Here is a 23,974-nt window from a genome sequence, read left to right as displayed (position 1 = left end):
TTCGTGCTCGTAGAATATCGCGATGTGTACAGATTCATAGGTGTATAGATCATTGTGTAGTATGTATACAAAGGTTCATAGATAGATACACGACACAAACAAATAAACAAAGCTATACAAAAGAACTCGCTAATGCAGTCCCAACACCGAAAATGCCATTATCCCAGGTATCCCATCCATTGTCCATCCTTGTTCCATTTTACCCATCCATACCGTATCCGTTGATGTACCCATATCCATATATATACCAATCCAACGCATAAAGATATATAGTTGCAAAAGCCAAACCCAAACGATCGAAACGAAAGACGACGAAAACAGTCAAAGGAGCTTAAGAGTTCTTCTCAACTCCCCAGGGAAACGCACTCGCTCCCAACCCGACAACCGGCGACGGAGGAGGCGGCGGAGGATAGTACTCAACGCCGCGAGGACTCGAAGTCGAGGACATGGACGAGTTCGACGATTGACGGTGGTGCTTGGAGCTGCTGTTGGTGGTGGTGGTGGTGGTGGTGTCCTCGTCGGAATCGTAGATGATGGCTAGCTGGTTGAGGGCGGCGGAGATATCCTGGGGGATGAGGAGGGTGGGACGGTCGGCCATTGTGTTTTGTTTTTGGTTGGATTGTCTCTTGAGGGTTTGTAGGTCGTAGAGGTAGAAGAAAGGACTGGTAATGTAGAGTAGGTGGTATATATGTAGCAGTGGTGATGCAAACGGTCTAGATTTATATCAGCATCAGCACTCAGAAGATATACTCCGGTTTACCCCAGATTCGCTTCCCGAAAAGGTCCGACGAAAACAATCCCTTGTCCTCCGATGTTGATATCAGTCGACTTACCGAGGTGTCTCACAAGGTAACTTGCTCTCTTGATCTTATGCCTGTGTTCTCTGTATTCTGATTCTGATAGAAATTCTGGAGAAGAAAGGATCAGGGGATATTTAAGACCTTTCCGCTGGGACGTGCTTCACCCCCGGGTAGGAAACTAGGAGGCAATGAATACGTGGACAAGGGATGCGATATTACTCCTTGTAGCGATTCTACAGCTAGTAGATCGCTGGAATGCCGGGAATGCATCCGATCGTCTGGGGAAAGGGATCCGGTCGTCTGGAAGCGTGGAAAAAGTACGAGCCGTGATTCAGTAGATTCTCGGGAATTGCTCGGCACGTCGTCTGTATGGAGGAGAGCCGATGTGATAGAGATATTGGATAGGGGGGCTACATATCATCTGACAGGATTTGTTTCGTTTTCTTTTGTTGTTCTGTTGTTTTCTTATTCATTCACCGCCAGTGTCGTGTGTTATTGGTGCGATGATCTTGGACCCTTTATTTTGGTGAGGGTGGATTTTCCATTATGGGCTCCGTATACATGCGTCTGCAGGATATATTCTAGACCTACAGCTATGCACCCTGTGCAGTGCGATTGGTCGCGTGCAGTAATTTTATTGTCTGGGGATCTACTTCCGAAATTCAAATTCGATAAATAAAGTCGGCATTACTTTGTACTTTCCCCTCAAGGCAGATCACCCAGCCTAGATCTGCATCGAGATTCATACAGCGTCCAATCATCCGCAGAATCAACATGATAACCTTGCCCTTGGATAGGGCGCCTAACTGGTGGGCCTCGTGCGTCTATCCCGCCCAATTTTCAGACGTCTGGGCAGCTCGAGTCACCAAGACGAGCTTCAACCGTTATTGGGCTAGAGCTTCTCCGACCTGCCAGCTGGCATTGATTTCGGTGCTTGATTCAGTGCCTGCATCATACATCTTCCTGAACATAACGTTGATGGCAATTACGCAAGCCAGTGCCAACTCAGGGCGGTGCTTGCAGACAGCTTTGCACGCTTCCAATGCAGTCCACGCATTGGTAGAAAAACTTGATTCAGCCCACTAATTTGTTGGCCGTTGCCTCCACAGCCCTCATACTCATGGCATTGAAGAATACGTCAAAAGCCTGATACAGAACGATGAGGGCTATGCGCAAAGACCCGCACAGCGCGAGCTCGACTCTCCTTCTGGCCTCATCATTTCATGATCCCTGAACATCTGTACGCATAATCATTGACTATCTCCCATGCATATGGGAACCATTGGTCCAAGTGAGCCGTTGAGTCGTATCGCACGGTGACGAGACTCGTCATCTACTCGTGCAGCTTTGAAACGTAATATCTTTCCCGTCACGAAGGCATCCTATTACCCAGTGTATTTGATTAATGACGAAGACCGCGCGGCTGCCAATCTCCTCTTCAGTTCAGCTTGAACTAAGATATGACTCGCAACCGAGCGTTTCATAGTATGTGCGGTATAGTTCGTCTTGGTACTGTGGTTTGATGGTCTTGTGGTGTTTCTCAGGGATACCGCGTGGAATTGCCTTCCGGTGTTGAGGTTGGCTGTTTGCAATGAGGTAAAAGGTAAGAGGACACGATGTGCTCCGTGAATGTGTTCTTAAGTGTCTCAGGCTAGCGGTAACTGGAACAGATTTCAGGAAGTGTATGCTTGATGAATCCCCATTGGATAAGCGTAAACAACTTGCTCACCCGTTGTTACGTCGGCATATAGCTCCTGGCTGGTTGTTGGAGACTTGGGTCGACTGGTCGGAATAACGAGTGAGACGGGTTGAGGGGGAAGTAGCCAGCACTGTTGATGGCAGAGTGTAGGCTCTTTTTTATCCATCAGCACGTAACCGTATTTCCACCAGCCTAGTACCTGCGCAATGCTTCGAGTTGGATTTGGTTCTTATTCAGGGTTTGCTAGTATCACCGCCCTTGGAATATAAACGGTCTGGTAGGCTTATCTAGACGACGGAGACCAAATGGGTTAGCAGGCTGCTGAGCATTTGATCCATCTTTGCGTCAACACACTCTATATGATCCACGCCCCGAGTCTGTACCCACGCCGCGAGCTGCCGGTTATGGGGGTTCAACTACTGCAACTTGCTGTTATTGCTTCCGTAGAGGTTCAACGGTATCTGATCATGGAATTCGCTGGAATCGTCGTAAATTCGATACCATTCGGACGAGAAGCTCAACCTCGTGCTTCGTTATTAAAGGGAGATATTGCAGTGTTGCGATGATGGACATCTGTCCAGAAAACTTTCCTGTTTTCGGAAATTCTTTCAGATACAGCTGTCATAGCTGATCAATTTTACCGTAAACTCATCTCTCTTCTTACTATATAGAGGTGGTCACCGTATCCTTGAGTAGTAATTGCTCCATGTCGACTGCAGGTTGATATCGGTGATCGATCATAGCATTTGCTATCTCTCTGATTGTTGAGTGATGCTTCTGGCTTCACTATCGGACCCCTTTTGCAACAATGGCCCCAGCTTTGGTCGAGGAAAGCCTCTCCTCGCCACTTGACGTGAATCCAATATTTTAGGATTTTCTTCTGTAAAAAACATTCTCACCTGTACAGATATGGTCTTAGAAGCTGGGTCGTGGCGAGCGATGTGGGCGAGCCCCATATTATTGTTGATAGCATGTATGTCGTAGAGAGCGCATTCTATGCTGAAATAACTGTACGATAGCTGTGCCTCATCAATAGTCAGTATGCATATCTTCTCTCTCAGTACGAGTCATCTCCATGCTCGTTGAATATAATGCTTAGTACATTCTCATAAAAGGCGGTATATTAAATATACCCCCCAAAAAAAAAAAAAAAAAAAAAATTGGGATCGAGCCTGTCACACATGATTGTATGGTCATATAAAAGCCGCGCGAGAGTTGACTTCCCGCTGGCAGGTGTTCCACATACGTGAACTTGCAATTTGTTGCAAAGGCATCTCTAAACGCTGCAGATAGTTTATGCTGGTTAGGGTCAGCGTGTTTGCCGGGTTCAATTAAAGCTTTATTCGAAAAGAGTATTTGCATCGGTTCCCTCTTGCGCTTGCGGTGTACGGTGTCAATGTTGACTTCATTCTTATATAGGAGAGAATCGCTTGTGGTGGATCCGTCTTTGGATTTAAATGAACAAGCTTTCTTTCCGCAAGACCACTATCATCGCCTGCACAGAAGCTGTATGGACCGGCTTGTGGGGATGTAAGTGCCATCTGGTTCACGTTCCATATTTTCTTTTTTATGTCATGGATAGTATCGAGGCAGAGAATGCATCGTACGCTGAGAGGCAATCGAGTATCTGGGTATCATCAGAGAGTGCGCACTATAGTGTGTTCATCCATTGCGGGAAGGGTTTGTGTAGCTCTCTGGTAGTGGTGAGATGTTGGGCAACGAAGAATCGTGATCCCATGTTGGAAGAGATGAGTCCCATAACAGCAGAGAGGTGAATGAGATACGTGATGTATTTACTAGCTAGAAATGATATGTCTATATTGATTGCAACCGCGAATGCAATGTCAAGTGGCTATCCGCTTGTAGTATATGCACCGCCACAGTTGCGATAAGTACCATGCAATATTAGTAGTGTACATATCAGCCGTGACGTACAAACTATCGAATACAACTAAAAATATAGAATACAGTAAATATCAACAAGATAACAGCCTACTATACTATCGCAATCGCCCCTCAACATCCTCCGCAACATTGTAATTGTACTCGGCTTGCACCGGCCCGGTCATCCACCCGGGAAAGAAGCCTGTGACAGTCAGAGGAAAACGATCATCAACGGGACAATTAGACTCTGAGAAACCCACCTAATACCCACATGAACCAGTACATTGCATACTCCTCGACCCAGCTCATGGTGCGTTTTGAGTTCTGCGACTGCTGCGCTCGCTTCAAGATGTTTGCGACGTGCGGTTGGCGGAGTTGTTCGTAGTCTTTTGTTGCTCTTCGGATGGCTAGTGTATAATCTTGTGTGTTCGCATATCTGTCACTTATCCGGCCTAGGTAATGAGCCAGGAACATGCTAAGTGCTTCTACGTCTTCCAATGCCTGTGAGGATCCTTGTCCTGATGTTGGTGGTAGGGCATGTGCTGCGTCGCCTACGAGAACTACCCCGAAGCGTTCCCATTTTGGCAGAGTTGGTGATGTCCATGTTGGATACATGTTGTCGACATGCAGGGAATGCAGAATGCTTTGGATAACTGGGTCTCCCCAGTTAGCGTGCCGCTCCCGCAGCTGGCGCACGACGCCGTCTTTATCCAGGGTTTTAGGATCGGGACATTCGTCTGCTGAGTACGTCGACCACCAGGCGAGAGACTCCCCTGGCTCTGAGACGTGGTAAGGCGCGTCCCGGTGTGGTGCGGCGGGATCGCTCTCAGCGAAGAAGTATCCAAAGAAGCCGTTCCCGCCTAGGATGAAATTCATGGAGCCTGGTTCGACGTGCTCGCGGACTTGGTCGGCGGGGATGAAGCCTCCAATTCCGACTAAACCTCTACTTACTTTAGTTTCTGTCATGCTGGTGAAGCTACAAGGTGTACGTACTCATATCGAGGCGGATACGGATCATTCGCCTCAGGAAACAACGCCCGTTTGACGGTGCTTTTGAGTCCATCAGCACCAACGATCAGGTCTGCTTCAGCGGTATTAATGTCGCCAACGAATGTAATCACGTTCCGTCCATCTGGGTTCGCAATGACCCCATCAATACGCCTGCAGACAACATCGCGGTCTGGAATGCGGGCGCGCAGACACCGCCAGAGCGCGTGACGACTGCAGCCAAGGACATGCGTGGATTGATTGACCGGTGAAGATGCAGGGTCAGCTGTCGTATCCATGCGGACGAGCAGACGCCCGCTCTTGTCCTTCATGTTGCCGTGTGAGATGACATAGCCGCTTCGCACGATGTCGCGGACCAGATTCTCATCTAGGCGCTGGAGAACATGCAGGCCATTGGGGCCGAGGCCAAGGCCGCCACCCACGACTAGAGTGGACGAGTGAGTTGGACCATCTTGCCAGTCTGCATGCGTGGCGTTTTGGTCTGTATTGTAAGCTTCGTAGATGGTGATGTCGTGATTTCCGGGCAGGTGTTTTTTGAGCTGCAGGTAAGCGGTACAGCCGGAGATACCGCCGCCAATGATGGCAATTTTCAATTCTCTCTTCATACTTGAGAGCTCACCTAGTCCTAAGGCTGATGGTTCCCCACTGTGGCTGGTGCGGCGGTGTGCGCAAGGCCAAAGATAGATCGACCTGTTAAGTTTCGACTAAGAAAGCCCAGACAAGCCCAGAGTCGAGAAACGGGGGAATTCCCAGCAGATTGAATATTACCCCAGAATATCATCGAGTAAAACGGTTCGTAACAATACCAGCCATAATTCGATTAGAGCGCCGAGACATCCCCATCGGCAGCTTCTTCCAATTGGATGGCAGATCAGCTAAGCATCCCGTGACCGTGAAAGAGTAAGGACATTGCGGCATTTTTTATTTCATTACGCAGGGAAAAAGAGCGATTTCTTTGCAATTGACACATCGAAACCGGGGATTGCGAGATTTTGTGTAGAGAAATTATTCACTGAGGATGGAGGGCAATCGAAAGAAACAGAGACTGTAGATACCAGCCAATCAGAGGTCACGTGGCTCCCCGCCTGATGTCACTTGATCTCCATAGAAAAGACCAAAGAAGAGAAAAGAAGAGAAGGGAGGAGAGGGAGAAGAGGAGAAACATAATAACTAGTACTTGTAGCTTTGTTACACTTCTCAGCCTATAACATCCACTGGCGTTAAGTAACATAATTCATTATACCCCGTTCCTGGCCGATCGCATAGAAGCGGTATTTCGTTACCTGTGATGACATACTGGGGGTCCTCGACTATATAAGAACCGGTTCTCTCTGTCTTCCGTTTCTCCATCTTGAAAAACCACAATTCAGACAGACTGTCTTCTCTTATATCAATCTTTCAATCTTCATAAAACTGTTATAATCCTGCTATCTCAATCTCTCCTGCCATTCTCTTCCTTATCAGCGCTTATCCCCCGCGTCTTATCCTCGATCGACACCTCGATAGCTTCTTGCTCCGAGTCCACCACATCTTCCCGGTAAGTGTCCCTCCCCTGTATGTCTGCTCAAATCCCTTCATTCCAATCTTATCGACTTCTCTCGTGTCTCTTGATATTGTCCCGATTGTGTATCCTTCTTATCTTTCTGTTGGGCCATCTCATCTGCTCGTTAAACTCTCCGGTTACTCGCATCTTCCTAGCTATCAGAAAGCTCTTAAAAACTGACTCTTCTTCAATTCTCCTAGTTTTTTTCTTTTTTCTTTTTTCTTCTTCGCACATGTCCTTCATATTCCATCGAAACGAATCCTCGAAATAAAAAATAACCAACATGGCGTCTCCTCTTCCTCCCCATTCTGACGGTCACGTCAATAATGACGATCATACTCTGCCCACCCGTCAGGGCCCCAAGCTGTTTGCCAGCAACGATGGATCACATTCCGGCACAGGGACCCCTATGGGTTTCCAGCGTTATCCTCAGAACAAAAACCTCGAGGCAGCCCTGCAGTCGTCACTGCGCCAACCTTCTCCCCAGCCGACCCATCTGGGTGTTCCCGGGGGGAATCATCGAGTCCTGTCCGAGGAGGACCCTGGATACATTGCTGCCAAGTTTGAGGGCAAACAAAAGCAGATGGAGCAAGGTGAGCTGCAGTACCTTTATTCAGTGTCATAGATCGCCTGCTAACTTGCCTAGTCATGGACCAATTAGAAGAAAAGGGCTTCTTCCCAAGCGATTTTATCGATTCGGAAACCAATTGGTTCTACAACATGCTGGGAATCGACGACACCTACTTCCAGACCGAGTCTGTCGATGTTATCGTCTCCCATATTCTTTCTCTCTACGCAGCCAAGGTAGCTGCCTACGCTCGTGACGACAAGAAGCTCGAGATCCGCCTTGACAAGGAGGCTGAGGACCATGCCGTCTACATCGACACCAGCAGGCCCGGTGTCGCTGCTGTTGACGGTCCCCGTTACGAGCAGCGCATCGATAATAAATATGTTAATGGCTCCACCAATGACAACAGCTACCGTGTTGAAACCTTCCGCTCTCCTACTCCTCTCCCTGGCGACAACGAGCAACAGCTCCGCTGCTACTTCGTCTACAAGTGCCAATTCGCCAACCCCAACCCGGATCACAATGAGACCAACATCGATGTCATTGGTGAAAAGCGGTTCCTCCAGAAGGCCACTCCCAACACGAAGGCCGTCTACCAAGATATTATCAACAATGTCGTTGGTCGCTCTGGTCCCGTCATCGAGATGTTCGAGATCGAGGGCAGCCGCGAGAAGCGCCTGGTCATTGCCTATCGTCGGGGCTCGGCCATGGGCTTGTTCAGCGCTCTGTCCGACCTCTACCACTACTACCGTCTGACCAGCTCCCGCAAATACCTCGAGAACTTCTCCAATGGTATCACCATCATCTCCCTCTACCTCCGCCCCTCTCAACCGGAAGTGCAAAGCAAGTTCCCGCCCATTGAGGCCGCCATCCACCAGATCATCAAGGAAGTTTCGCTGCTTTACTGCATTCCGCAGAACCGCTTCCAGCACCACTTCGCCAGTGGCCGCCTCAGCTTGCAGGAGACTATCTATGCTCACTGCGGCTGGGTGTTTGTGCAGCAGTTCCTCAACCGTCTGGGTTCAGAGTACAACTCCCTGTCGGCCCTGCTCGATTCGAACAACAGCGTCCATGCCGAATTGCTGTCCAAGATTAAGAAGCGTCTGCGTACCGAGACCTTCACTTCCGACTACATCCTCGAGATCATTAACAAGTACCCGGAGCTGATCCACAAGATCTACCTTGACTTTGCCAACACCCACTACGTCCAGACCCAGGGTCCCTCTGGAGATGACTTCCTTCCCACTCTGAGTTACCTGCGACTCCAGGTGGATGAGGTGCTGGACAGCAACCGGTTGAAGCAGCTGATCGCCACCACTGCAGCCAACGAGCACGATGAGATGGTCATGACCGCCTTGCGGGTTTTCAACAGCTCCATTCTCAAGACCAACTTCTTCACCCCCACCAAGGTCGCCCTGAGCTTCCGTCTCAACCCGAACTTCTTGCCCCAGCACGAGTACCCCCAGCCGCTGTACGGTATGTTCCTCGTTATCAGTTCCGAGTTCCGCGGATTCCACCTGCGCTTCCGCGACATCGCCCGTGGCGGTATCCGCATTGTCAAGAGTCGCAACAAGGAGGCCTACAGTATCAACGCCCGCTCGCTGTTCGACGAGAACTACAACTTGGCCAACACGCAGCAACGCAAGAACAAGGACATTCCCGAAGGCGGTGCCAAGGGTGTTATCCTGCTGGACGTCAACCACCAGGACAAGGCAAGCGTGGCCTTTGAAAAGTACATCGACAGTATTCTGGACCTGCTTCTGCCGCCCACCAGCCCTGGTATCAAGGACCCCATCGTCGACCTGCACGGCAATGATGAAATTTTGTTCATGGGTCCGGATGAGAATACGGCTGAACTGGTCGACTGGGCCACTGAACACGCCAAGAACCGTGGTGCTCCCTGGTGGAAGTCCTTCTTCACGGGCAAGAATCCCAAGCTGGGTGGTATTCCCCACGATACTTACGGTATGACGACCCTGTCGGTGCGTCAGTACGTGCAGGGCATCTACCGCAAGTTGAAGATTGACCCCTCCACGATCCGGAAACTGCAGACTGGCGGTCCCGATGGTGACCTGGGATCTAATGAAATTCTGCTGTCCAACGAAAAGTATACGGCTATTGTGGACGGCTCTGGAGTTATTGTCGACCCCAACGGTCTGGATATCGGTGAACTCCGTCGCTTGGCCACGAAGCGTGTTACCATCTCCGAATTCGACACATCGAAACTCTCGCCAACCGGCTACCGCGTGTTGGTGGACGAGAGCGACGTTAAGCTTCCCAGTGGCGAGTTGGTCCACAACGGCATGATCTTCCGGAACACCTTCCATCTGCGGACTGAGCAACCGTACGATATGTTCGTGCCTTGTGGTGGACGACCCGAATCGATTGACTTGGCGACGGTGGGTAAGCTCATCAAGGACGGCAAATCGACCTTCCCGTACATTGTCGAAGGCGCCAACCTGTTCATCACCCAAGACAGCAAGCTCCGACTGGAGAAGGCTGGCAGTATCCTATACAAGGATGCTTCGGCCAACAAGGGTGGTGTGACCTCGTCATCGCTGGAAGTGTTGGCGTCGTTGTCTTTTGACGACAAGGAGTTCGTGGAGCACATGTGCATCCGCGAGGATGGCACGGTTCCCGAGTTCTACAAGGCGTACGTCAAGCAGGTGCAGGAGGTCATCAAGCAGAACGCTACGTTGGAGTTCGAGGCCATGTGGCGCGAACATGAACAGACCAATTTGCTCCGCAGTGTACTGAGTGACCGACTCAGCTTGGCCATCACCAAGCTGGATGAAGAGCTGCAGAAGACCGAACTGTGGGACAACGTGGAACTTCGTCGGTCGGTGCTGAGTGATGCGCTTCCGAAGTTGTTGCTGGACAAGATTGGCCTTGAGACCATTCTTGGACGGGTAAGCATTTCCTTTGAATCTTGTGTCAGGACTAGGCTAACTGAAATAGGTGCCGGAAAATTATCTGCGGGCCATCTTTGGCAGTTACCTGGCGAGTCGGTTCGTGTACGAGTATGGCAGCAGCCCTAGCCAGTTCTCGTTCTTTGACTTGTAAGTCGCCTCCTTATGATGAACTCGGGCTCGTTACTAATTTGTTGCAGTATGACCAAGAGATTGAACCAGTCCAAAGCATAGATAAATAGACGGATGTATAAGTAGCATGTTGCATGTTTGGTTTGCAGGCATACCATCATGATGGATAAAACGTTACGAGTTAATGCAATGCATAATTTCTGAGATTGAACATAAAAGAAACCTCTCGTACATTAGTTTGAAACCATCCCTATAAGACAAGCAAAAACGATCCCCATTCCCCGTAACCAAGGCATTTCGTTCGCAGCGATAGTCAACCACCCCAACGATGGCAAATATCCCTTAACAATACCAACGACCTCATCTCTCCGCACCCACGATCGTCCAGGTGGATACAACCCGACATCGTCGATATAGTTATTATCCCCTTTCGTCAAAATATGTTGCCTAATCCATTAGCACCCCCGTAATCACCAAACAATCACCCACTCATGCAATCCAACGGAGCAGAGCAAGACGGGAAGGAAAGGAAGGAAGGGAAACGTACACAACACCATCCCCAAAAACCTGCACCGCACGATGCACCATCGGCAACGGTTGACTCCTAAACCAAACAACCGGGATATCCCCCACATTCACGAGCTTCGACCGGTTCCAGAGAAAGATGATATCACCGCGGTGGAAGGCGGGTGCCATGGATTCGGATATCACCACCATTATCGGGATTGAGGAGCCTGTTATCAGGCAGAGGAGCTTCCAGAGCATGTAGGGGGCTGTCAGAAGGAGGAGGAGGGTTAGTATTGATTTGGAGGTTGGTTGCGTGGTTGGTTTCGTTGGTTTTGTTGTTGGGGTGGTGGTTTTGCTGTATTCGGACCCGGCGGGCATTCTGAGTGGTGTTTTGAGCAGTGTTTCTGAGAGCATATTGGTTGTTTGAGGAATAAATTCAAAAAAAAGAAAGAAAAAAAAAAAAGAGAGAGAGTAAAGAGATGACAAGGAATAGTTTAAAGAAAGATATATTTATATACATGCTCTGAGGCAGTGATGGCCCCCAATATTGTAGACCGTAAGAGTGTATACGTGGTTAGGGCTCGTATTACTAAGGCGGGAATCGGTGGGGGCGGTTTTAGGGTTTAGCGCAGATCTCTAGTATCGAGTGAAGGAGATCGTTTGGATTGAAAACACGCATGTAGGGTGCTTTATTCATTATAATGAGTGGGCATACTTGAGGGGAAGGGGGCAATTTCAAGTGTTTTGAGCTATCTTCCTTTTGATCCCCTCACCATCACCAAACCACACACGAGTATTTTTAGTCTATTCTACTTTTCGAAAAGCTTTATTGTCTCTCGAAACAACTTCATCGGACAAGATGGACTCCCAAGCTCCGGCATGGATCAAATTGTATATGTCATTGAGCAGGTTCACTACTCTGTCGAGCTGCTAAACGAATCGAATCTGTCGAAGACGTCAAGAACATGGCCAATCACTTGAACGAACATATGCCATACCGTCCATGCTCTCGAAGCCAAAGACGATGCCACGAAGAAGCCCATGTCAGTTGAAATAAATAACGTGGCTCTTTATTTGAACCATATTTTCGACGCGTTTTCTACTCTTTCTAACTTGGTTAACGCGTCCTTGCTTCATCCGACTAGCGGATGACCGCCATGGACGCGCACATGGACCGTATGGAGACAAATCTGGATGGGCTTTTCAGCCAGTTGATGGGCTGTCTTATTGATTATGCTTAAATAAGCTTACCAGACCGTTTTTATTCAAAGAGTGATGATACTAACAAAGCCTGTATAGGACACAACCAATACCTATCTCGAAGGCCAAGCACGATAGGTTTCACAGTATGCATTAATATACGATTGCGTGCTAATACGAGCTTAATGTACCGCTACAATTCGCGCTTTGGGATACAACACAACTGAGAGCACTTTCCAGCAGAGTCGTGACCATTTTCAATGGCATGAAAAATGCTATCAAAGGCTTTCAGCATTTGATTTAGGCTGATACTATTATTGACCCCAAGTTATCATCTCACAACATGCATCTCAGTGCCCTTGAAATCCGCATTGGCCGTGTTGCCCTTGCTGCATCGAACGTTCCCGCAAATCTGGTAAGGCTACCAGAACGTTCTGATTTTAGGAGTGAAGATGCTAGATCATATCAACAAATTGAGCTTGTCTCAGATAACGGGGATATGATGGATACGGATCCACAGTCCACGTATCCATACTCATGGATCTGTATTGATAGTGCTGCTGCTCTTCCGTCAATGGACAACCGAAAAAGAAACGTATTGGCTCTTTGGTCCACTTTTATATTCGAGAAAGCACCTTCCCTACGTTTCCCATTATGTCCCACATTTGCAAGGAACATAAAGGCTACGAGAAGTATGGAAAAACGTCTTTCGATGAAGAAGGCGCTAGGAGACAAGATCAAGCGTTTGGAGCTCAGAATTGCCAGCTTCAAGAACGACAGCGATGTCCTTAAATGGAGAGTGGGAAATATAGAAGCCAAGATTGCTACTCTGGAGAAGAATATCGATCAAGACAACCAAAGCCGCATCGAGATCTTGGAAACCTGATCTTGGAACCTGATCTCCATTTATCATCGCCCACTGCTAAAGCTCGCGTTGGAGCCATCAACGCGCGATTGAGTCGCTTGGGGGAACGTATATCTTCCTTGAAGCAAAGGAAGTCGATTGATGTGACTCCATGTTCGATTATATTCCGGAGGCTTTGAACAGGAATCTACAGTCGACACTATTAACACACCATCTTCTGTCTCAGATTCTTTAATGACAATGTGTTGAAGTCATTGTTTGCAAGAAGCCAATGGAGACCTAGAGCGGCGCGTCATCTGGGCGAGAACTCTTATTTATGCGATTTGGTCAGTTCCCCCAGTTGTAATCCTGGGCTCAATATAGCTGCTAATAGTGTAATCACAGCCACTGGGAAGAAACTGTACCCCAACCGAAACGCGCCTCAAGAAAGAGACCTATGACACTTGGAATGTAACCAAGCTCGCTAGGACAAATGAGCGAATTGATTTGAGTGAGGTTAGATTACATCTCAAGAATGTCAGCCAAATGGCGACCTTCCACGGACCTCAGCACGAGTTCGACTTCGGCCTCAAACAGCTTTGACGCATTCCCCAGTATAACATAACTCTCCAACGGAGTCATTATAATAATCAATGACATAAAACGAGTCATTGAGAGTTCCCACTGGACTTTGAATTAGATCGACCCTATAGTTGACTCGAAACTAACTGCGCATGATATGCGCTTCAATGCCCTGCAAATTCGCATTGCTCGTATCAAGAGCAAAAAAGATGAAACTCTGTCCCTGCGCATTTCCGCAGATTTAATAAGTCACAGTAAAATACTAATCTATACCATAGAGAAGATTGAGTTGTCTATTTTGAGAATGAGGTGTAATGGACACGGGACATGTGTTGATGGAAACAAGTTCACAAATATTAGTTATGACACTGTATTGTTTGTTCTGATTACATCTGTTATCAAATGGAAACAAATTTCTCTTTATATCAGGTGGTCTCTTGTGCTGTTGCAATTGCAGCGCGTTGGTTCTTCAACGGATGGCATCGAAGCCACATTGGACAGGCTTGAGTGAGAATGGACTTGATTATATTAACCCTAGAAAAAAAAAAAAAAAAAAAAAAAAAAAAAAAAAAAAAAAACAACGCCATAGTAGGAAGGTTAAAAGAGGACAAATGTAGGTAGAGTGTAAATCATGATGTATTCTGTCACGGAGCATAGACATTCACTGAGCATGGACAGTCACTGAGCCTCGCTTAAACCCCTCGCACACATTAGATAGCTCGTCGCCGGCAGGCCTGCCTCTTTCCTTTTCTCTCCTCATGTTAGAATTTTGTCAGATAATCTACCAATATACTCATATTGCTCGAGACCGTCACATATTCGATGTTGGCGAGTTCTATAGGGCTGTTTGAACGTCAATCACTTTCACCCATGATGTCAATATCAAATCTAGATATCCTATTGCTGCCTGTTGAAAAGGAGGTGTTGTTTGCCTATTGCTCGAGTATTTATTCCCTATCTGATTTATTTTCGGTCGAAAAGACAAACACGCTACCCAAATCATCCGTAAGCCATGAAGCTCCAGATTCACACCTCATCCGAACCATCATCATCGGAACTCTCACAACTGCGAGCAAACATCGATGCATTGACAGCAAGCGTGGCTCAATTTAGAGCAGCATCCGAAGCAGAACATAACCGCCTCATGAACTCGATGAATGAGTTACGTGGAGAAGTGACTGGCCTAAAACATGATATACTATCCTCCCTGGACATGCCAGCTGACACTCTTGCAAGCATATCAAAGTTCAAGCAAGAGATGTCAAGCAAGCTTACGGATATGGATCAGAAGCTCGATCTGTTGCCTGAAGTGAAGTCTCAGCTCCAGGATGTCGATAGGGGACTTGAGAATGTTGAAGATACAGTGGATAGTCTTAAGAGGAAAATAAGAGTTGCTAGTAATAATGTTGCCTCGATGATACCTTGAGTGACGAGGGCAAGGTAGAAAGTCGTCAGGATTAACCTGACACTGAGAGATCTCGCTGATGTTAATATTGCTGATGATCAGTATACTTGGGGTCCTTAGTCGTACTGGAAGTTGCTTGACAAGCTAGTACTAGTCTTTTCTAATACAATGATAGCGTTACTGCTTTTATTGAACTATATCCTCTTTCTTCCATCGACATCTATCTGCTGTAGGATTCAGAGAGGAAGGTGCGACAGTTGCTCAGCCTTAAGATAGAATAAGTAGTATCTGCTATTCCTCGGTCAACACTCACTACTATCGAGGTCGGCAAAACATGCCTTATCCGGGTGATATATAAAGTCAACATGAAATGCTGTGGCGCTTTGTTTTATTCAAATTTCTGCCTAACAGCCCTAAAGTTCATTATTACACTGATATCATAACCTAGCAGCCTACTAGTCATCCACCATTGTTCTTCGTCCGCTTCTCCTCTCATTGCCAGCCAAGTACTTCAACCCATCTACACACCATGGATTCTCAAGACCAAGTGCTTTCTGACATAGCGTCTCGGCTCTCACGAATGATCGAGGAATTGCAAGGATCTGCAGCTCAGCTTGATGCATCCAGTGACCGCCTCAAGGCCTTCTTCAATGGATTTTATAAGTTAATTGAAAGGAAGACCCACATGGCAAATACTCTGGCCCTCATAAATGAGGAACGTCAGGCTACTACGGAACTCTTGACAGATACGAGGAAGGACTTGGAGAAGAAGGGAACGGAATTGAAATTGGGATTTGAGCAGCATGGAGCTCGGATTCAACAATAGGAACGTAGCACTTGACAGGATGAACACGACGTTCGACCGGATGGACTTAAAAGGCCGATTTAGTTCTATCAATTCTGGAGAAGGGACTCCAGAGTGGAGCGTTGAAGTCGAGATTTGAGGAAGGATATAAAACTAGAACGCATAAACTGTGATTGAGCAGATGTTGAAGGACTAACACTGCATCAGCAGAGCTGCCAGAGAATGTCGCCGTTGCTTACAGTCAGTATCCTGAAAGTCCTCACAAAAGCAGAATAATCAAAAACAGAAAAAGTTGCTTCAAGTGTCTTGATGGAATTGCCCAAGAGCTAGCACTCGTTTTTATATGATTAGATAGAAATTCAAGATGGATCTTTTTTCTGAACGCATAACGTTGCTGCTCCAATTGAAGATTATTTATTTTGAACTGTAAAAAGTTGCTGTCCATCTGGACAAGCGTATCCAGAAGCTCTAGAAATGCTGTTGTGCCTTAATTTACTGCTCTGTTTACTCTTTGATTCGTCCTCCGCTTCATAAATGGCGATATGCCTATGAAGATAGACAACAACAGTTGATCTCGATCCCCAGGCTAAGAGCAGAAAGCTCACTTTTTTGGGGGGAAATACAAGTATACAAGTCTTGACAGTTAAACCAATACCTGTATTTGCATGATTTCATGATTTGTCTAGTCTGTGTTGCCTATTGTTTGCCTAGTGCTTGAGTCATACAGCTTTATTTACTAATTACTCTCCCTTTCTCCTTTTTCCATCCTGCCATCATCCTAGCCGAGAAATATTGCCTGAATAATGGCAGCAATGAACTTCGATACCTCACCCGACTCATCATCGGAAATCTCACAATTGAAAGCAAGAGTCAATGCATTGGAATCAACTGTCACCCAGCATGAAATATCAAGAAAAGTAAAAGATAAAGAACTTGAATTTATGCTCAATCAGCTATGTGGCTTGCAAGCTCGCTTCGAGGACTGTGTATTTAAGAAGAATGCGGAATTCTCTGCAAGTACGATCTCACAAGACGCGCCGAAAATCCCAAAAGATGTTTCGAGACTTGAACAGAAACTTGATACCATGCTGCCAGATTTCAAGTCCCAGGTAAATAACATTGACTCCAAAGTTGACGGAATTGAATCATCATTGGACGATATCAAGTCAGGACTTGTTGCGCTTCTTCAGGACCGATTGAACGAATTGAGGATCGACAACGCTGATTTGGAGGATTAACGTCAGGATAAAACTTATGCTGGGGAGACGAATTCATTTTGTCCTGTATGGCTGTTGATGCTTATGTTGCTATGGCCAGTATGCTTGTGGTTTTTGTCGGGGGCAGATAGGAAAGAAGGGCAAAGTTGCTCCCTGTAGTCCTTTACAATGCAATAACAGTGGTACTCCCGATTTAGTCAGTCCCACCTCATATTCTGTAGGGCTCAGATCTAATCTGATCAGACCTGGAGCTTTCTAGTCTTTAGATATAACAATACAGTCGTGCTTCAGTCCATTTATCTCATATTTCACTTATGATGTCACGTTGTTTGAGTCATGGACACCCAAGACCAGGATTTGTCCAACTTAGCGCCCCAATCGAGCGAGGAATCGCAACTATTTGCGGCTCAGCTTGCAGCGTTGAACGACCACCTCGAGAACTACTTCAGTAAATCGCTTGAGGCGAGATCCCACATCAAAGCTTCTTTGGATGCAATGTCTGAGAAAGCCCGTGAGATCAAGATGAACCTGGAAGACTTGGTGAGCGACATGGAGGAATCAGATTTGGAGATTGAACAAGAGATTCGTCCACCACCAACGGTCAACCCTCAGACGGATTATATGGAAGCCACATTCGACAGGGACAGAATGGAACAGGAATCTGATAAGATTAACTCGATACTTGGCAGGATAAACTCGAAGCTTGACTGGGCTGCATGGATACTTGAGAACTCACGCAAGAGTGCGATGATAAGAACGCCGACTCCAGAATAGAGTGTAGAAATTGTGATTGAGCTGATGTTAAGGGCCGATATTCTAGTTATCAACAGACTGATAGATATTGCAGAGCTAACACTACTCCTGTATACAATTAGCTTGACTGTGGTGAGTGTAACTGTTACCTCCAATTTAGCTGTCCATCTCCTTTTCTCTTATTAGGCTCACAGCTTACTATTTCCGTCATCCCACTTGGCTCTAACCCTTATTTTGCCTTCAAATAGCCTTATTGATACCATCTTTTCTCTTTTAGAGCGCTATCATGGTCATTATATTGATGCAACTAGCCCTGTGCTCGGAGCTTCGAGCTCACCCCGAGAATACGCGCTAGAACAGCATCATAGACGCTACATTGAGCATTAACGAGTGTGATTCTCCCACGCCCGTTCGAACCATTCTGCGACAAATAGTTGGCTATCACCAACCCTTACCCTTGCGAAGGTGATCCCCAGGTTACGGTCTGTGGTACATGCTCGCGTCCATGAAGTCCAGCAATTGAGTGGTCACGTCAATTGAGCTAGAAATCGTGCCGTCTTTCCTTGCAGACTTGATCGAGAGCATAAAAGACATGACGAGTACCAATATTGCAATCATCGGTTGTTCTTGGCTTGCTTGCTGCAATCTGTCCAGGCTTGGAGCGCAAGCCGGTGTGTATGCGATATCGAAGGACGGTGTTTTTACTAATTCGGATTTTTTTAAGTCGTACCTGGTAGAGTGGATAAAAATGCCCAACACAGTTCGAGGCAGCGAGTTGCTCCGCCCTATTCTCCATTACGATGAATCCCAGATACTGATCAGTGTGTTTCCAGTTTGTGTCTACCATGAGCTCATAGAAACCGAACTAAAGCAATTACAAGATTCCTTCTCCCACAATATATGCGGTCACTCTGTTGGAAATTGCACATAGTCCTACCATGTGTCGTCACTTTCTTGACAAGAAATTGAAGCTAGATGCCTTGGCGAGCCAGCCACAGGAGATTACAGGCCGACTTCGCACAGCACGAAAGTCTCTCTTACTTACTAGACAGAGAATCTCCGTTCGAACAATCTGACAAGTTAATTGCTTTTATAATTGTCGAACGACAAATATATCCACAAAGTGCCGGAGACGTCGTCTACATTGCATTTATCAAAAGGGCAGAATGAGCGCCCTTGTCAATGGAGTTGCAACCGTCGTCGACGACATGGATCGTGTCATTGAAGGATTCTAGCCGCTCGTTTAGGCCAACCCTATCGTCGACTCAAAGCTCACTGCGCATGATATGCGTCTAAGCGCCCTTGAGGATCCGACTGGCCGTGTTGAGAGCGAACAAGACAGCTCTCTCCTTGCTGCCGTGCCTTTCCTCAGATCTATTAAGGCCAGATTCAGGAAGTGAGATGCTAATCTTTAAATTATACTACAGATCGAAGCTGAAAACGAATGCGGGTTCTCTGTTTCGAATACAGACTACATAGATGCGGGCTCACAAGTTCAAATATCAATCATGGCGCTGTATTGCTCATCGTGTTACCCTTCTGTTTTAAGATGAGAGTGAAGAGAGCATTCCATAGGGTCCAATACTTATAAGAGTGTGCGCTGTGATGACACGACATAAAGAGGTTCTAATAATTTGAAATTATTTATATATTTATTCTGTATATAAGAGACTTCCGTGTCATTACTCTTCGCTCTATTCAGCGAGCAAAAAGCAGAGGACTAGGTACTACAGTACTTGCACGACTTTATCCACCCATTACCAGCAATATCCAGTATGCTTCCTATGGTAAGTCTATTAATGGTACTCGTTCCTCTCGGCGAGGGCAGTGTTTTCGAGATAGACCTCGATCTGTGTACGGAGAATCAAAAGTTAGGCATGTAATCAGAGCAAACTCAATGGCCAAAAATTGTATACGCACCTTATTCGTCATTTTGTAGTCGACATCCTTGCAGCAGAGACAGGCAATTATTCCCACAATACCAAAAGCCATGGAGACCATTGCAACGACACTATAAATTCAGAAACGCGTCAAGGAGAATCACCAGATGGAAAGACTTACAAAATTGCATTGCAGTATGCGTCATTCAACGCATCAGTAGCTGCAGTGGCCACAGCAGGGCCGAAAGACTCGCTCAATTTAGCTGTTCCGCCGCTCACAGCGGATAGAAGATCGGAGACACGAGATTCTGAGAGACCGGCGTTGATGGCAGCTTGAGGGACCAGCTCAGCGGTTTTGTCGCTGAGTCTGTTATTGTAGACCGTGGTGTAGATGGTGGTTGCGACTTTCCCATACCGTTAGTTGTTATCCTGCAGGTTAAGTTTATTGAGAAGGGAGACTCACTGGCCCCAGCAGCAAATCGGATACATCCCGAAATACCACCACTAACACCCAGATTCTTCTGGTCAACGCCCATTTGCGTGATGGCGATACTGAGGTAAATTCCATAACCAAAGCCAATCTGTGAGAGGAAAATGAATGCAATCATAGTACCCTTGTTAGTAGGCGTGACAATTCCCAGCAGCGACCCAAATACGACCATCAACAACACAGACCCCGTCAACTGCCACTGCCAGTGCCTGATCTTACTACCTAAAACAGAGAGCAAGAAAGCACCGAATGCGATGGCAAATCCCTGTGGCAGCGACAACACAACCGCATACTTCCATTCCGCGCCACCATTGGTGTAGAACTGCGTGATCATGTTAGGCCACAAAATGCTGGAGGAGTAGTAGAACATGTTGATGACACCCAGGGCGATGGCGGGGGCTGTGAAATCGCGGCCCCAGGAAGAGGTAAAGACGTGCGTTGGAGTAAGGGGGAAGCGGGTTCCGCTGAAGGTTTCCCAGAGGGCGAAGCAGATGAGAACGAAGGCGCCGACGACTAGGGTGGCGACAACGTGGGCATTGTTGGAGTCGTAGACACCGGCCCAGACGATGCCCATTAGGAAGGAGACAGCGCCACCGGTGAAGAGAATTGCGCCTGTTATGCATTAGATCAGCGCTTCCAACGACGAGGCGGACAGAGAAACATACCGACATAGTCCAACGATTTGAAAACCTCGCCATACGAGATTCCAGTCGGGTGCGCAGGAGGAAAGTACAAGAACAACAATCCGAAGAAAGACAGTCCTTGAAAGATGGCAACAGCTCCGAAGTTCCAGTACCACGTTCCGAACTCATAGCCATAGCGAGCCGTAACTGGCGCTAAGATGACGGCAATGTACACAGTAAAGTCGGCAATGACAACTCCAATATGTCTCCATTTGTTCGGGAGAAGCTCAGGAAGGGCAAATGCGGCCATCTGACAATTGGCTCCTCCGAAGCCAGAGATTGCGAGACCAGCGATGATTTGGTTGTTCGTTTTGGCTGATGCGACGATAATATGGCCGATAGTGCAGACCTGCATATGTTAATCTCCATGAACGAGCTCCGTATCAAAGAATAGCTTACCAAGTTTCCTCCTACAAGGAACCATCGACGACCAAGTAAGTCGGTATTCGGACCACTGGGTCAATTAGTTACCGACAGCCATATAAGCAGGGATAGAGACATACAAGATAAGGAACGCGCAAGTGATCGAAATGGTCCACGCCTATATTCATCATTATCAGCCGGAAAGAAGTTCAGCACGAGAGACGATTGACTTACCGGCGTAAACCAAACATACGCATTCGGCTCTCCCAGATCAGCAGAAACTGTACTGCCAATGGCAGCCACGACCGGAACAGGCCAGAAGGAGAGACCATATCCGCAGGAGAGAATCTAGCGCGAGAAACCAAAGGATCAGTAAGGTCGAACTTCTGCAAACTGAAGAAGCAGAGACACGTACACAAGCAACAATCCATGTTTTGAGAGTCACGACGGGTTCGGAATCTTGACTCTCAATGACAGGAGAAACCTGATTGATGGTGCTATGAGATGCATGGTCATTGTTGTCTGAAACAGGCTCATGGAACCCTTTTTCTTGGTCGACTGCCATAATTTTGCGTCTGTGGATTGACTCAATGCCGGAACCTGAAAAGCATGGAATCCAAGATGAGAAAAGGCTTGTCTTTATCCTTCAGCAAAATGGGATATTACCAATAAGGCAAGAGAACAGACTTTTCAGTCTTTCAGTTGGACGCACTGGATCGACACCTCTAGTTGTATTTCTTTGTCCTGTGGAATGGAGTTAGTCCCTTTCAGTCCGTCACGAGAACTTAAAAACGACTTTCTTCTGGGGCGCTTAGGCTACGGAACACGGTCCCTCTGGGCATATGGGCCGAAACCCTGACTTCTGAGTAACTGTTTTCTGCATTGCATAAAATGCCATGCGACTCACTGATCAACGCGGAATCCACCCACCACGCCGCGCTGCATTAGTTACTACTAACTGACTCGGTCTAGAATGTGCTCGTACAGAAGGCAGACGAATCAGATGCAAGTAGCCGCGAGTAATATTGAAACGCAATGCTATGTCCATCATTATCATTCGAAACTTATTCCGCTCGTTCGAGTTACCGGATTCGTGGTTATCCATAAGCATAATCTCAGCCAGCCAGAAGACTACCCCAGAAGAGGTTTGTTTCCGCCGCGTGGCTTGAGAAAAAGCATATATAATTTTTAAATTGTGTTCTGCTGACAATCCTGCATGTAGGGACCCATTTAGCGTAAAGATGGGCCCAGAATGACTGAGTTTTTGTAACTGTTGGTGCGGTCGACCGTTTGCCGGGCTCCATATTATGCATCACGGCCGATAGATACCAGAAGGGGATCCTTGCTATTATGACCATGACCCGGGGCATTTGGTCCGAAATGCACGTGGATTAAATTGTCCTACGGGGTCATAGCTTCCATGATGATTACAGAGCAGATCAGCCTCTTTTCTCTGTATCTGTCTCTGTGCATTTATTGGGCTAATGTCTCTAGCTAACATTGCTAGTCTCTGATCAATTTACAAATCATTATTCTTTCGTTCAGTAACTGAGAAGCATACTACAGAAAATGGGAGGAGAAACCCAAGTTGCCATTGTCACCGGTGCCACTGTCAGTCGGTCTTACCTCGATCTTATGTAGCTTACTGACAATGAGTACCACTGCAGTCTGGCATCGGAGCCGAAGTCGCCAAATTCCTCGCCGACCGAGGTTGGAAAGTCGCCATTGTCGGTCGACGCAGAGATGTCGGGGTAGCTCTGGCAGCCAGCTTAGGACCCAACGTTTTCTTCTTCCAAGCAGACGTCTCGCAGTATGAGAGTCAGGCCAAGGTCTTCCGCGATGTCCACCGAATCTGGGGCCAGATCGATATGTTCATTCCCAATGCCGCGGTTGTGGATCAATCGTCGTTCTACCAGTATGGGTCTCACGAAAAGACTGTGGATGACATTCCTCCGGAGCCGGATCTATCTTGTACAGATGCGGACTACAAGGGTGTCATCTACGGTGTACAGCTGGCGAGGCATTTCATGAAGTTTAATCAGCCGCATGGAGGGAAGATTGTGGTGACGAGCAGTGTTGGAGGCATGTTTCCTCACCCGTCCTATCCGGAATACTGCGGTGCAAAGGCAGCTGTCAATCAATTCGTGCGAGTCATTGCACCGCTGCTTAAACAGCGAGAGAATATCTTGATCAACTGCGTGCTGCCGGGGATTGTAGCGACACCGATCGTGCCACCGGAGATGATCGAAGCAGTCACGCCACAATGGTGAGTTCCCCTATTAAACAATTGACTGAATATCGCTAACAGGCTTGAATCAGTGTAACACAAATGGAAACGGTCCTAAGCGCGTTCCAAACCTTCCTGAACGACACGACAGGAATGGCAGGTGAAATGCTCGAATGCTCCGGAGACCGGTGTGTCCTCTACCCGATGCCGGAATACGGCAATGGGCTGGTTACGAAGAGGGCAGTAACTGTATGGGAGCCTTTATTCCGGCTGATGCATGGAGATGATTCGCGGCTGCAGGATGCCATTCCGTAATGTGCTTTTTTATATATATATTTTTTTAATTTTTACTACGTGTCAGTTAAGTTTCGGGTCGGTACCAATACATAACAATACAATCAATACAATCAATCATATTCACCTTGGAAGGATCCGGAAATCTAAAACATAGCTGTCAGAGTGCGTTTGCATTTAT

The 23,974-nt window shown here is 47.3% G+C and overlaps 9 protein-coding genes across 9 annotated transcripts; 6 read left to right on the top strand and 3 right to left on the bottom strand.

The window, feature by feature from the left end:
• Nucleotides 1-4,283: 4,283 nt before the first annotated feature.
• ASPGLDRAFT_43177 (FAD-dependent oxidoreductase) lies at nt 4,284-6,144 on the bottom strand. The gene is made up of 3 exons (XM_022545763.1): nt 5,377-6,144; nt 4,644-5,326; nt 4,284-4,585 (listed from the first exon to the last, which is right to left on the bottom strand). Exons 1-3 carry the CDS (start codon nt 5,994-5,996, stop codon nt 4,500-4,502), a joined length of 1,389 nt encoding a protein of 462 aa, XP_022404750.1. The 5' UTR covers nt 5,997-6,144; the 3' UTR covers nt 4,284-4,499.
• A 607-nt stretch (nt 6,145-6,751) lies between these two features.
• On the top strand, nt 6,752-10,694 carry ASPGLDRAFT_43175 (glutamate dehydrogenase (NAD(+))). Its single transcript, XM_022545762.1, has 5 exons — nt 6,752-6,928; nt 7,135-7,527; nt 7,581-10,411; nt 10,461-10,561; nt 10,612-10,694. Exons 2-5 carry the CDS (start codon nt 7,218-7,220, stop codon nt 10,643-10,645), a joined length of 3,276 nt encoding a protein of 1,091 aa, XP_022404749.1. The 5' UTR covers nt 6,752-6,928; nt 7,135-7,217; the 3' UTR covers nt 10,646-10,694.
• ASPGLDRAFT_43174 (S24/S26 family peptidase) lies at nt 10,621-11,420 on the bottom strand. Its single transcript, XM_022545761.1, has 2 exons — nt 11,091-11,420; nt 10,621-10,990 (listed from the first exon to the last, which is right to left on the bottom strand). The coding sequence occupies exons 1-2, from the start codon at nt 11,306-11,308 to the stop codon at nt 10,777-10,779; spliced, it is 432 nt and encodes a 143-aa protein (XP_022404748.1). The 5' UTR covers nt 11,309-11,420; the 3' UTR covers nt 10,621-10,776.
• Nucleotides 11,421-12,593: 1,173 nt separating this feature from the next.
• ASPGLDRAFT_32522 (uncharacterized protein) lies at nt 12,594-13,136 on the top strand (the record flags this gene model as incomplete). The annotated part of the gene is made up of 1 exon (XM_022544185.1): nt 12,594-13,136. One exon carries the CDS (start codon nt 12,594-12,596, stop codon nt 13,134-13,136), a length of 543 nt encoding a protein of 180 aa, XP_022404747.1.
• Nucleotides 13,137-14,688: 1,552 nt separating this feature from the next.
• On the top strand, nt 14,689-15,102 carry ASPGLDRAFT_22848 (uncharacterized protein; the record flags this gene model as incomplete). The annotated part of the gene is made up of 1 exon (XM_022543225.1): nt 14,689-15,102. One exon carries the CDS (start codon nt 14,689-14,691, stop codon nt 15,100-15,102), a length of 414 nt encoding a protein of 137 aa, XP_022404746.1.
• A 1,587-nt stretch (nt 15,103-16,689) lies between these two features.
• Nucleotides 16,690-17,124, top strand: ASPGLDRAFT_22847 (uncharacterized protein; the record flags this gene model as incomplete). The annotated part of the gene is made up of 1 exon (XM_022543224.1): nt 16,690-17,124. One exon carries the CDS (start codon nt 16,690-16,692, stop codon nt 17,122-17,124), a length of 435 nt encoding a protein of 144 aa, XP_022404745.1.
• A 315-nt stretch (nt 17,125-17,439) lies between these two features.
• ASPGLDRAFT_32521 (uncharacterized protein) lies at nt 17,440-17,877 on the top strand (the record flags this gene model as incomplete). Its single annotated transcript, XM_022544184.1, has 1 exon — nt 17,440-17,877. One exon carries the CDS (start codon nt 17,440-17,442, stop codon nt 17,875-17,877), a length of 438 nt encoding a protein of 145 aa, XP_022404744.1.
• Nucleotides 17,878-19,776: 1,899 nt separating this feature from the next.
• On the bottom strand, nt 19,777-22,016 carry ASPGLDRAFT_43171 (uncharacterized protein). The gene is made up of 8 exons (XM_022545760.1): nt 21,939-22,016; nt 21,688-21,872; nt 21,507-21,620; nt 21,413-21,450; nt 21,309-21,363; nt 20,892-21,258; nt 20,200-20,838; nt 19,777-20,140 (listed from the first exon to the last, which is right to left on the bottom strand). The coding sequence occupies exons 2-8, from the start codon at nt 21,835-21,837 to the stop codon at nt 19,914-19,916; spliced, it is 1,590 nt and encodes a 529-aa protein (XP_022404743.1). The 5' UTR covers nt 21,838-21,872; nt 21,939-22,016; the 3' UTR covers nt 19,777-19,913.
• Nucleotides 22,017-22,726: 710 nt separating this feature from the next.
• Nucleotides 22,727-23,927, top strand: ASPGLDRAFT_43168 (uncharacterized protein). Its single transcript, XM_022545759.1, has 3 exons — nt 22,727-22,883; nt 22,940-23,538; nt 23,592-23,927. The coding sequence occupies exons 1-3, from the start codon at nt 22,842-22,844 to the stop codon at nt 23,812-23,814; spliced, it is 864 nt and encodes a 287-aa protein (XP_022404742.1). The 5' UTR covers nt 22,727-22,841; the 3' UTR covers nt 23,815-23,927.
• Nucleotides 23,928-23,974: the final 47 nt, after the last annotated feature.

This window comes from Aspergillus glaucus (genome assembly GCF_001890805.1).
Source record: "Aspergillus glaucus CBS 516.65 unplaced genomic scaffold ASPGLscaffold_3, whole genome shotgun sequence".
Lineage (NCBI taxonomy): Eukaryota > Fungi > Ascomycota > Eurotiomycetes > Eurotiales > Aspergillaceae > Aspergillus > Aspergillus glaucus.
Note: the sequence above shows the minus strand (reverse complement) of the source record. Positions and strands in the feature narration are given on the sequence as shown.